The following is a 14,043-nucleotide window of genomic DNA, read 5'->3' on the forward strand; positions in this document are numbered from 1 at the left end:
TTTGTCTGATCAAATATATTTTTATTAAGGTTTTCTTTATCAGGATTTATTGATAAATTTGAAAATGAATCCGTGTCAATAATATTTAGTGTTTCTGTGTAAGTATTAAGTTGGTTTTTGATTTCATTACTAACAGAAATATCTACAGCGCATATATTTACAGTGTTTTTTTCAGTGTTATCTTCACAATCTGTGATTGTGTTTACAGGTACTATTGGTAACCTTTTGTTTATGTTTTCTATATCAGTTTCAATGCTAGGATTTTCATTTTGAAATTTGCTTAACGTGTTCTGTTTGATAATACTTTTCATGAATAAAGTTAGTTTTTCGATAACCTGAAATTGTTTTATTAAATATTTATTTAATTGGTAAACGAACAATCGCTAATTATATCGCTAATTGTTCTGTTCACATTGGTATAACGATCCGTAATACGTCAATAGTATTTATTTTCCTACTAAAGCATCATTGGATAGGATTAAAAAAAAATGCATGTATTTATTACAAGGCGGTACCACAAATTATGATTACAAAAAAACATCATGACACCTTAGTACGTTCTGTCACATTTTGGTATTAATATTGTTGTCAATTTTATAGATAGCATAGCGTTAAGCCTCATAAAATATAAATCATAAAACACATGGTGCACTATGTCAACAAATACTTATAACAAGTAATCACAACTGACTCGTTTTAAATCTCCAAAATCCTGTTATTAAATTATTTTTTTTTTAACGATTTTAAAAACACTGAGTACTTATGATACCTATCAAATGTTTGCTGGAGAAGAGATCTACCTGTCGAGACCTAACATCATTGATACATTGTACTTTATACGTTGCTATTTCTTCGATGTAAATTTGGGCGTCTTGCGCGGAAATCGGCTTATTTTTGTAAATGTAATCATCCATCTTGAGACTTATTACCATCAGCCTCGTGGCTATTGCTTTCTTCTATAAAATAAGCATAAATAAATGATAAAAGATAGCAGAGTTAGACAGAAAATACAACAAAAATAATACATATTTTTATTTATATCAAAACTGTTATGTTAGTGAGGCTAAAATTATGTTACCAGTATATTTTAAGCCCGCCCGACTATAACCGATTGATTGATATTGTGACTAGATTAAACGCATGATTCATACTAAGTTGTATACGTCTTATATTAAAATTAAATTTAAAACCATATTTGTAAAGTTTCCTAAGAGAAAAGTTGTGCGACTATAATGATACAATTTTTTTTCATAGACAATGTGTACAACATAGTAACAAATTTAAAGAAGTAAATAATTTTTTTTTTTTTTATGGCATTGGTTGGCGGACGAGCATATGGGCCACCTGATGGTAAGTGGTCACCACCGCCCATAGACAAAGCCGCTGTAAGAAATATTAACCATTCCTTACATCACCTATGCGCCACCAACCTTGGGAACTAAGATGTTATGTCCCTTGTGCCTGTGATTACACTGGCTCACTCACCCTTCTAACCGGAACACAACAATACAGTGTACTGTTATTTGGCGGTAGAATATCTGATGAGTGGGTGGTACCTACCCAGACGGGCTTGCACAAAGCCCTACCACCATTTTATGTATTTAAACAAAACACTTACACTATACAGGCGTAAATAATAAAAAGTAAACTATGAGCTATTCCAGACAATAATTTGGAAATCTCCAATCGAAATATTTCATTCAGTATTGTGATAAACATAGATGAATTCATTGAATCTCTCGTTTTTATAATATTATTAAGATTAAATGCGACTTCATGTATAAATTTAATATATATTGGTAAAGTTGTTTTTTTTTTTTGCTTACAAAAAGAACATCTCATTTATTAGTAAAAATTTATAAAATAGTTTAGTTTATTCATAGTGTTTTGAGGATTTAGGATAACAACTTTGATCGCTTAGTAATTTGAGGTAGTTTCGCATCCGAGAAATAACTATTAGTGAGAAATAGATACGTAGATATATGATAGAGCTTGACCTTTTAATAGTCTAAATAAACAAGATGATAAAACAAATGAATATAAAATTACCCGAACTGATAATGTATTTAACTAGTAACGTTAATAAAAACCCCGGCTGTTTACAAATGTATTTTCAAAACACGTTATAACTTAGGTTTTCATCTTAACCAACTAATACCATGTTTAAATGATTCATTTAAATCGAAAAATCCAACCTCTTTCGTATTTTCATTTTTGCATTTCCTTCGTTTTTTAAAAGGCATCTTATTGTATATTCTTATTATATTAAATTTATTGTAATTAGTTTTAATAATTATTTTTAAAATAATAAAATATTGTCACTGTGACAAATATTTTGCCGCCATTTGAACTTTACTTTTTTTTTAATTTAAAAGTGTATAAGGAAAATAGTATTCTGCTACAAATATAATTACGCGTTCTAATATAAACAGATAACATTAAATTTAACGAGAACTCTTCGCAAATCCTGCATACGCAGATAATTTTCAGTTATCGGGAGGATTCAGTATATGAATTTCCTTTTTATGTGATAACAGTTGCATTATAATTTAAACGTTAGGATTCAGTATAGCTTGTGATTTACAAGCTATACATCGTTTCGTAAATTTTTTAATGGACCATATATGGATAATTAAATAAGATGAATTTATATACGAGTGTTTTTATATTATTGTTTGAGATATATATTTGTGAAGCTGGTTATGGCGCAATACCTGCAGAACAATATGGGTAAGCATTTAATTGTTTTTTTTTTAATTCATATAATTTTTATTAAATATTTATTGGGCTGTTTTAGTTGATTCGTTTTGCTATATTTATATATTTTTCGGCAAACAAACAGTGCAAAAATCTAACTTATATAGCAATCAAGTTTTCACTAATAAGTTAAAATAAGTAAAATTGTCATTAAAAGACATTTAACCAAAGAGTAAATCTAAATTTAAAAATATCAAAGTGGACATTGATTAAGATTAAGATAATTAAATTTATTTGTTAATAAAGGATCTATGTATTTATATCTTATACATACAAGCATATTAAACTATTATAAAATAGTGTGGCAATATTTAATGGGCGGTCGTGACCACTTACCATCTTCAGGTTAATTTCACACACGGTAGAAGTGAAACATTGAATTAAATTAAATATTTTATTATTTTTCGCTTTTTCGTAATGCTATTTCGTTTCATTGAGCTTAAGATCGCAACGATTCTAAAGAAGTTTCACTTCAACAGTTACAATGACTGCAAGTTTAATTTTGAACAATTCTCTTCCGGGATACATGAATTATTTTCAGCCAAAAATAGTATTTTTAAATATTTGGGTTAAAATTATCCCTTACAATGTATTCTTTGCTGAAGTATAAGTTTATTTCATATGTTACTGAATATATTGAAGTAACAGGCTTTTTAGAAGTTATCTAAGTAATAATTATTACCGTTAAAATTATAATAATAATAAAATGTCACTGGTATACTAGGCCGATTTGTTGTATTTATTAAATTGAAATGAAAAAGGATTGAATTACGATCAGACGTAATATTGAAAATCAACGAGATCGAGTTTCAGTGAATGTTCAGTAAAGTATTCTGTAAATGAAATTTAACATATAGTAGGCGAATTTCTTGATGTTCTATAATGCTTGGGCAATCGCAAAGTTGTGACCGCTGCTGTTAAGTTATTTTGATTTCCTTTCAAAATAACTTAACTCCTTTATTTTTCATTACAGCCTATCGTTTAATTCTAGTTGCTTAACGATATCAACAAACTTAATGCAATTCATATATAGAATTGTAATGAATCAGAAATTATTTCATCGATTTTAGTTTAATTTGACATATTTCCTTTTTTTTTTAAATTAAAAATAAGGCTTTGAACAAATTTTATTACTAAAGGGTGACCTTTATATTTTTACGTTATACATTGGTAATAATTGGTCTTGCATTTTGTCGTCTGTTTGATTAAGCAATATCGGTCATATTGTTTATCCTTTCTATTGCCCCCCTCAATACAGCGTAAATCGTGCATTGTATCGCTAGCCAACCAGTATACTATTGAGTTTTTAAGGCTATGCATACATAGATACACTTCATTCGCCTGCCCTTATCAAATTTAAGGATTTTTAAAGCCGATTGTCTGCCTGAAACCACTTTCTTTGATAAGGCCTAATTAACCTTCTTTTATTATGTCAATAGACAATCCGACGTCCAGGCGCCGGAGTATGTGCCTGCGTATTTGAAAAACCAAAAATTCACGAAAACGAACTATCCTAGGAAATCCTATTCGGGCAGGAAAACTATGTACACCGGTACGAAAACTGGCTATGGAGGTACAAAAACTGGTTATGGAGGTACAAAAACTGGCTTTGCTGAAAAGAGGACGTGGCATTCTTCAGGCACAGGGTAAGTAGCGAAATCTTAAGATTTATTCTTAAAAAAATCTCAAGGCTAGTTTTGTTTGGTTTAGGTTACATGAAATGATTTCACATCAATCTTTTACTAGTAGGGCTTTGTGCCTCCTATGGGTAGGATCTACTCACTATTCTACCACCAACTAGTAATATTTGGTATTATTGTGTTCCGGTTTGAAGGATGAGTGTGCCAGTGAATGTAATTACACTGGCACAATAAATATAACATGTTAATTATCAAGATTGGTGGCCTATTGGCGATGTAAGATATGGTAAAAAAAAAATTTACGTCGCAATTAATTATGGTTGGTTTAATAACTTACCATTAAAAAAACTAGTCAATCTACTAAATTTTCATGTGGTTAATTTGTGTTCATAATTCGTCGTCGTTGTCATCGTTCGTTCTTGGTGATGAAGGAAATCATCGTGACAAACCTGAGTCCAAAGCGTTTCCTCAAAGTGACTGGAGTTCTTTGCCCACCCCTGGAGCATTTAGGAGCTGTTATGTTTTACAATTATTTATTGATACCAAAAATATGATATTCAATTTAAACTGAATAATGTAATGAATTATGAAATAGTTATTTATTATGTGCATTAATAAAATTAAAAGTGATAAGTGTAAATAAACCACTCAGATCAAAGAACTCATTTTCTTTCACGTTCGCAACGCGACGTTCTTTTGTTTCTATATCTTAATACACTCATTAAATAACGCGAGAATACTAGTGGACACCAGCAGCTTCGCTTGTGTTTTAGGGATTGGTCGCCAAGTCTTAAGTAGAAAAAAGTAGATTATGTCCTTCTTTGAGGTTCAAGCCTCTTTCATACCAAATGCGGCGCAGTGGTTTGGCCTTGAAAGAAGAACAAACAGACTGATACAGTGTAATGTTACTTACGCCTTTATAATATTAGTAAAGATTAGTACTTATAAGAATTCCATTATACTATACTAAATTTAGTCTAATTGTTACAGACCGACCTACAAAGACTTCTCGAACACCGCTAATCAAGGATACACAGGTATGTATTTTTTTCACAAATTATCAACAATTTTTGCAGACGGAACTAAGCACAGATTGTATACTTACAATCTCATTTAAGATCACATGTCAACAAAATAAAAACTTGTTATTAATTTCTATGATTTAAAAAAATAAGATAGTATGTAACTTAAAATATAATTGATTACTTATTGTATTATTGGTAGTACTTTGTGCAAGCCTGTCTGGGTAGCTACCGCCCTACTCGTCAGATATTCTACCGCCAAATAGTACTGTTGTGTTCCTGTTTGAAGAGTAAGTGAGCCAGTGTAACTATAGGCACAAGGGACATAATATCTTAGCTCCCAAGGTTGGCGCATTGGCGACGTAAGGAATGGTTAATATTTATTACAGCGCCATTGTCTACGGGCGGTGGTAACTAGTTACCAGCAGCTGTATCATTTGCCCATCTACTTATAATTTAATAAAAACTAAAAAATAGAGAACACACTTTTTGAAAATAGAATAAAACTGTTAATTTTTTTAAAATAATAATACAAGTAATTTGCGTAAACAAAACATAACGTAACAGTTTTAATAATTTAACATATTAATTATATAATAACTGTAACCTTTGACCTTGTAATTTTATCAGAATTTTATTTATACATTTTTAGTACTTAAATCAAATCCTAAAATAATTAGGTTTGCACAATCAGAGAGCGTGGGAGGAGCTATCAACGTTTGGACGGAAATTAAAAATATGTAACCAGAATTAAAATGACCCAAATGAAATATTAATAGTATTGATATTAAAGCATTAATAATAATTTATTATTTATAATAAACAATTCAAGAATAGGATTTTAAGGCGTTTTTTAAAAAGGTTTTTTTTTTAATCTCTATGAATAAAAGACTTAGAATTATAATAGATATTACCTAATATTAAATACCATATGAAATGTTATATATATACCTATATACCTATATGAAAATGTTTTATAGTAACCGAGAAAACATATATACATTTTCATTTGATTAACTGTTGTTTTAAGTAAATTTGAAGTAGACTTGCTTAAAACAGAAGCTTCGCTGCTTATTCCACCAAGCTTCTCCATTGAATGCCGCATATACCGGTTACTAATGACATTAATTAAATTAAGGGTGATTAGTTAGACAATTCAAACGATCTTTTTCATTTAAGTGTCAAACCTCAGTGGTTTCTCATTTAAATCAGAATAAGTGTTTAACTATACAACGATTGTAGGTAAGGATAATTTATTACATTTTCGGTAGACTACATCCGGCACATACACGTTAGTTAGAATTTCACTCCGAGAAGTCCACTTCAAAACCAAGAAGTCCACCTTTTCTAGTGATCTTTTCCTTCAAACCTTCTCCTCAAAGGAGAGGAGGCCTTTATCCCAGCAGTGGGACATTTACGGGCTGCTAATGCTAAAAAAAATGTGTTGCGATCACATGGGAGATAACATCTTTACTTGCAACGTTGGTGGTGCATTGGCAATATAAGGGATGATAATGTTTTCTTACTAGGCCAATGTCTGCACGGATGTGACCACTGATCAGTATGAGCAGTTACAAGTCTACCTATCGAATACGATAAAATAATGTTTTATGTAAATATTTTTCTTTTTAATTCTCATATTATTTGTTTTATTTCATATATTTTTTATCCATAGGTCTTTGTGACATCGAGTGTAAGAATAATGGCATCTGCGTTGATAGGAACGAGTGCGTGTGTCCACCAAACTTCCACGGAAAGTACTGCGAGTTCGAGAAGAAAGCCTGCCTCGTATATCCGCCTTTGCCAGCGAACTCGGAAAGAAAATGCTCATCTGAGTGAGTTCATACAAATAACTAGAACCGGTTAATCTGTTAGTTCAGCGTCTGTAGCGATGAAAATTTCGTATATTCTTATTACCAAGAAGTTTATTCTCGCCCACGTTTCAGCGCGCTTAATAATAATTAGATCGTTAAATAGTAAAACTAGTAATTCATATTAAACATGCGTCAGTAGTATTCTTCTTAATTTTTTTTTTTATATTAAATTATAGAGATATTTGAAAGCACCGAGACACTACACACATAAAGCCCTCTGACGTACTGTCAAATATATTATATAGAGATACTTCGTAAATAAAAAGATAATCTCATAGACAATTATTATGTTTATTAATTAATTGGCTATATTTCCAAAATCTGATAATAAATGATTACGATGTAAGCAACATTAATAAGTCCCATAGACTTGCTTCCTGCACTTATTCCAATATCTTATAACGTCTCTGTATAGGTCGAATAGTTCATAAATTGAAATTAAAAAACGCTAATGGTATAATTGTATGATTAACGCCTGTTCCCATTGAAATGATGTTCTATTATAATAAGAAATTTTATCATAATATGTAGTTATCAATCATCATCATCCTCCTGCCCTTATCCCAATTTACTTGGGGTCGGCGCAGCGTGTCTTCTTCTTTTACACTTCCCTATCTGACGTCATCTCCCAAGTAACATTATTTCCAGCCATATCATCTTTCACACAATCCGTCCATCTTTTCATTGGTCGTCCCCTTCCTCTAAATCCATCCATGTTCATGCTCAAGATCTTACTCACAATATGTTCCTCATTCCTCCGCATAACATGCCCATACCATAATCACATAACTACTTGGCTATCGGTGCCACTTTCAAACTTCCTCTTATGTACTCATTCTTTACTCTATCCATTCGCGTAACACCACACATTCCTTTCAACATTCTCATCTCCGCTACATGCAGTTATCAATCAGATAAGTATTTACCTTTTTATAATATAATAATGACTTTTTTGGCATTATAGAATCTCAAATGACTTCGGCGTAATGTATTTGTGTTATATGAACGTATTATGAATTCAACAGACACTGCACAATAACGTGTAATGAAGGACACAAATTTATCGACGGTTCGACGATAGCAAACATGCGCTGCGTTGAAGGCCAATGGAGACCAACACGAGCTGATCTTACGTCGATACCAGATTGCCAGCCCGAGTGCAATCCTCCATGTTTGAATGGCGGGGTTTGCTTGTCGGTGAATACGTGCCAGTGTCCCGCAGATTATAGAGGCCCACAGTGCCAGTATTGTAATTGAATTATTTATTTTATATTACGTTAACAAAATAGCTCAACATAATACAAAATACAAAGCAGGTTAAAAGTGTGCAAAAGCGACCTCATCGCTGTAGCTTCACACTTAAAGTAATATTGTGCAAGTTTAGAGAATAAGAAAATAAATAAATTAAAAATAATAGCACAACATAGAATAGTTGTAACACGAAATAACGGTTATAATATTATTATACAATTACATAACATTAACTTTTTTTTATCTTTTGGTGGACGAGCGTATGGATCATCTGATGATAAGTGGTCACAACGGCCTATAGACATTGACGCAATCGATGAAATTTTAATATTACCATTACCACCAACACCAACCTTAGGTACTACGATGTTAAGTCAATATTTAATTGATTAAACATTTAAGCAAAGTAATTTGGATAATTTTGATAATGGGCAAAAAAACTAATCGTAGGGTGATTTGTTATTGACATCTTGTAAAAGAAGTATCTGGTTTCTAGATGTACGCATTACTCAAAAATATAATTGAATATGACAAATATATTAATCGACACTTCATAAATTACATTATATATCCGAATTAAACAATCTGGCAAATGAAGCTATTGGCCAATACATTGGTTTGATAAATACAGAATTATGAAAAACGGTAAATAGTCAGTTTGGTGGTTAAGCTACATCTTAATTAATCTCAGCCGCCAGTGTTTGCGACGTCCGCAAGTTGGCGTTTAACGGCGGCTATAACTGCTTCGGAGACAGCGAAAAGTTTTCGTGCAAGTTGAATTGTCCAAGCGGAGCCTCGTTCAGCACACCGGCTGTGGAACTGTACACATGTCTCTACTCAACTGGAGTCTTCGAGCCACAACCCATACCGCACTGCGTGTTTAGTGAGTTCCGATCCCATCGCTAGTATTTTCTCTTATTGGAAAACGTATTGTTCATCCGTTCATCTCCTTTCAGATGAAGTTATCGTGATCACGCCTTCGAATCATCGAGTGATTGTAAGTGAAATCTTTTTAAAATAATAAGAGTTATAATTTTGTTATATAATTGTTATATTTGATGTAAAGAAACCCCTCTAATCTGTCGGTCCACCTGAAGCTTATTTCTCACGAAACCGTTGGTGGACGAATAAAGATTCAGACATTGACGTTATCCTTAAATTCTAATTTTTAACTTTCTTGTTTCAGCCGCCTCTATCTCAAGTACATTCACCGAATTCTACCGATACTACCCCTTATGAGATAACGACTCAACGTACAGGAAAATACGGTGGTTACAACAACCCTGTTACTATCGTAGTACAAGACTTTACGCCTAAAGGTGGAAGTTGCTTGACTTGGGCTGGCGTCCACTATAAGACGTTCGATGGGAAAATATACAGGTATATTTATTCTTCCATTGCGGATAATAAGAAAGCGACGTAAGGGCAGCTGCGCTTAACAAATACCGGTATTCCGTAAACGACGTTCTTGAACATATTGATGTTTGTAAGCATTGTAAATTATCACTGCGTATTTTTAACGCTGTTCAACATTCAAGTCATTTCAATTTGGAATCATAACATAGTCAATATAAGTCATTGAACTTCCTCGATGGTGCTACCGATACATATACTAATATCTGTCTAGGTTGGAACCACCCACTCAATAGCTACAGATATCTAGTAGCTATCAAACAGCAATACTTAGTATTATTGTGTTCTGGTTTGAAGGGTGAGTGGACCAGGTTATTGGTAACCACTTACCGAAAGATGGTCTAATAATAAAAAAATAAAGTCTTTGTCTTGCTAACTAAATAAATCATCCCTTATCACCAGTTTCCAATCGCCGTGCAAGCACATTCTTGTCCGAGATAGCACAGAACACAAATACACAATAGCCATCAGACACCCCCAGTGTGAAAGACTAGGATACTGTCCATCAGAGATCATCATCTACTTGGAGGAGAAGATGTATTCGCTCAGTATTGCAGGTAAGAAGATACTATTGGCGTTCGGTTACATTGGAAAATAAAATGGGGTATATTGTTTTGCACAGACACTTGACCTTCTCTTGACTAGCATTCTTTTATACATAAATATCTTGTAAATGTTGTTAACCGTTGAGGAGTTATTTCATCTGGAGCCAATACTGGATACCCTTAATTATAATCAGGTCAATTATAATTATAAAAATACATAGGTGTATTGTCATCGGAACTCTGTAGGATAAGTTGAAGGAGGTCTAATTCAGCTTCCAAGATTTGATTCACAAGCAAATATTGAAAGTTAAATACAATTAAAGCTTGTAAAAATAATAAAAAAATCTATCAATATCACAGAAGATGGATCAGTGGTATTCCGGAACAGCAAACGAATGATACCGATGCCCGCCTTCCTGCCCGGCATCAGGGTGTCGATGCCCAGTGACCAAGTCTTCGTTAACCTGGATGTTGGCGTTACACTCAAATGGGATACTAATGTAAGTAGTCTAAAGCCTATTCCGATCAGAGAAGGATAGAAGCTTAACAAACCTAACCTTAGATTTACGTATTTCATGCGATTTGCTGATAGCTCAGTTAAATTGTTCACTACTTACATTTCTTCACTAATATATTCCATGTTAATAATATATCCACTTTAATTTTACTATCAAAGTTCCACAACAGCACGGTCGACGTACAAAACACATTTTTTCGAAAAAACAAATGAATATCCTAGATTATTCAAGTTCTCAAGCATATCGCATCAATTCGTTCTCAAATGTTGTTTATTTGGCTTTTGTCCATTTGTGGTTGGAATACACTATACATTATAATGAACCACAAACTTCATTTCCTTGAAGAGAATTTAAAAATCGATTAACTTTAAACATAAATCCGTCTTCAATACAAGTTGTCCGTCTGTCAAAATGTTGTATTTTTTATTTTCCATCCACTTCTAGGATCTAGTGATAATTGAAGGATCAGTTCTGTTGTGGAACAAAACGGAAGGTCTTTGCGGCACTCTCGACGGCAATCCAGAAAACGACATGACAACAAAGGAAGGAAATATTGCACAGACTAAATCTGTTATGATTGCGTCATGGGAGCTGAACAAAATTGGTGGTACGTAAGAGCTGATGTCGTAAGGTATTTAATTGATAAAAATTATTTAAATTTATTATAAATAATATGTCATATTTGTATTTATTTGTTTTTGTGCCTGATGTGCTTTTAGCCGGTAGAATAACTGATAGTAGGTACTATCTGTTATTGTGCCATCTAGGATAGGTTTTAAAAATTACGCCACTACTCAGATAAAGATTTAATTTATAGATATTTTTTATGTAGCTAAGCTGTTAAAGGTTTTGTGTCCGAGATGTATATATACTCGTAAATAATATATGTTCATTTCATTTATAATATATTTTTCGTTCCTTCTTCAGATTATAAAACAAAAGGCAGGTGGAGAACGAGCTTTATTTTTGTATTCGCTTTTATTGTTTCACTGTAATGTTCCATGCGCTCTTTTACCTTTTTTTATAATCAGTCGTTTATTTTATCAATTTATTATGCAAAGATAACAAATCTAAACATATAATTTAATAATTAAATTCGAATTTTGAACTAGTAATTGTCATCGTTGTACTGTTTCTACTCATATACAATTATGTATATAATTAATTTGACGTAAAAAAAAAAGTCCCACTGAGTTTCTTTCGCCGGTTCTTCTCAGGTCAGGGTGTTTTCTTTTTCCGAACCGGTGGTAGTGTTTAACTTGACAATCAATAAGAAAGTGTAATACTTCTTTATTGAATAAAGGAATTTGAATATAAATCAATGTGATTTGTATATTTTCTAAATATCTTTGTTCAAACTAATGGGTATTTGCAGACATATGCGACAGCAGTCCGACTGATGTGAGCGCCTGCAACTCCAAGTCGAACGCGGATATGAAGAATGCTCTCAGATTCTGCAGCAATGTCTTCAGCAAGGATAAGTTCAGGAAGTGTTCGAAGGTAAGTTGTTTTCGTCTCTCTATGTAACAATTGTTCTACCTATAGTCAGACTTAAACCATTCCGATGCTCAAGAACTCTCAACAATATGGGGCGGAAAGTAAAAACTTTTTTATACGTTGCCCCTAGTCTATTACCTTAGCTCACCGGATCGTTGGCATATCGCACCGCCACTAAAATCACCAAAAAAATGACAGTATAAGCGTTCGAGGGGCCGCATAGACTGAAGGAAGGAAGGACCGGCTAGCACATGCCAATTCGACTGTATTGCCAGTCCGACACTGTATCTATCTTTATTTTTAACTTACATTTTTTTAGTAGAGAAAATTTAAGTAAAGTTACCCTCAGATTATGTATCAATAACTAAGAACCAGCTAATATGATCGCAAGCTGGTATGAATTTGTATTTATACCTCTCAACGTTGCTGTGTTCATAAGTACTTCCAAAAAAACATTCAGCGAAATGAAACTCGGTGGCTCTTTGACTACAGTTCTCGACATTTGTGCTCTCATCGCTTAAAAGGTTTTGAGAGCTGTACTTATAAAAGCTCCAAAGAGGAGTATTCAGCGTGGTCTATATTCTGAACAGTAATGGATTGCGATTATTATTGATTCAAATAGACACAGTGGCAAATATGAAAACAGTAGTTCTAAAGCAAATATTATTTTTTGATGCCATCCACACATAACTACAGCCAAATAGCAAAAGGCAAATTTGACAATGCGAAAAATAAAGTGTCAATTATTAATCAGTATCAATTATGAATTTAAAAGTGGTTATGTAATGGGTAAATGGTCATGAACGAAAGTTGAATATAATAATTAATTTTTACCGTTTTATTTATTCAAAAAGCTATAAAAAAAATATGCATTTTATTAAACGTTTGTCACGTGACACAATACGTTCCCGATTGGTCGGGCTTGCTCATTAACCTCGTTTGCCTACTGTATGTGGATTATATGTGCCACAGATTACAATACAGGCAAGTGACGTCACCGACCCCATTGCAGCGCCATATTGTCAGAGTAGCGTTTTCGTGCGCTATTTAAATATGGAATTTTTATTTTGATATTTTCAGCAAATATGTACTAGAATTAAAAAAGACCACTTTCACTAGGTTCCTTAACCTCTACTAAATAAAAAAAATTAAATTTTAAAAACCAGTCAAATAGCCTATTATTATTGTGTTCTGGTTTGACTGGTGAGTGAGCCAGTTAAACCAGAACACAAGGGACATAACATCTTGGATTCCAAGGTTAGCAGCGCGTTGCCGCTCTAAGGGAAGCATAACATTTCTCACAGTGGTAATTTCTATGGGCTTTGGTGACCACTTACAATTGGATGGCACATTTGCGAATCTGGCTATCTATTTTATAATAATTAAAAAAAGCAATACTGCCTTAAGTGTTCTATAGCTGGGTAAATATCTGGTGTTAAGATTATTCCAAAAGGGTGTTTGGTTGTGGTGTAATATATTTATAAGCATTAACAATTGATACATGCAGTTTTCCGAAGTATGGTAAG

The 14,043-nt window shown here is 32.8% G+C and overlaps 1 protein-coding gene across 4 annotated transcripts in view; it reads left to right on the forward strand.

Annotated features, from left to right (window-relative positions):
• The first annotated feature begins 2,554 nt into the window (after positions 1 to 2,554).
• LOC125064457 (hemocytin) overlaps positions 2,555 to 14,043 on the forward strand; it is a 52,325-nt gene continuing 40,836 nt past the window's right edge. For 3 of the 4 annotated variants that reach the window (XM_047671488.1, XM_047671486.1, XM_047671487.1), the window contains exons 1-12: positions 2,557 to 2,730; positions 4,197 to 4,403; positions 5,388 to 5,434; positions 7,095 to 7,254; positions 8,319 to 8,542; positions 9,236 to 9,427; positions 9,501 to 9,541; positions 9,731 to 9,924; positions 10,360 to 10,514; positions 10,863 to 11,002; positions 11,465 to 11,627; positions 12,396 to 12,520. In XM_047671488.1, coding sequence (XP_047527444.1) covers positions 2,642 to 2,730; positions 4,197 to 4,403; positions 5,388 to 5,434; positions 7,095 to 7,254; positions 8,319 to 8,542; positions 9,236 to 9,427; positions 9,501 to 9,541; positions 9,731 to 9,924; positions 10,360 to 10,514; positions 10,863 to 11,002; positions 11,465 to 11,627; positions 12,396 to 12,520 — 1,737 coding nt within the window. In that variant the 5' untranslated portion in view covers positions 2,557 to 2,641. Of the gene's footprint in view, positions 2,731 to 4,196; positions 4,404 to 5,387; positions 5,435 to 7,094; positions 7,255 to 8,318; positions 8,543 to 9,235; positions 9,428 to 9,500; positions 9,542 to 9,730; positions 9,925 to 10,359; positions 10,515 to 10,862; positions 11,003 to 11,464; positions 11,628 to 12,395; positions 12,521 to 14,043 lie in introns of all 4 variants that reach the window. The other variant, XM_047671489.1, reaches the window with a different exon arrangement.

Source organism: Vanessa atalanta, chromosome 6 (assembly GCF_905147765.1).
Source record: "Vanessa atalanta chromosome 6, ilVanAtal1.2, whole genome shotgun sequence".
In the NCBI taxonomy this organism is placed as follows: Eukaryota; Metazoa; Arthropoda; class Insecta; order Lepidoptera; family Nymphalidae; genus Vanessa; species Vanessa atalanta.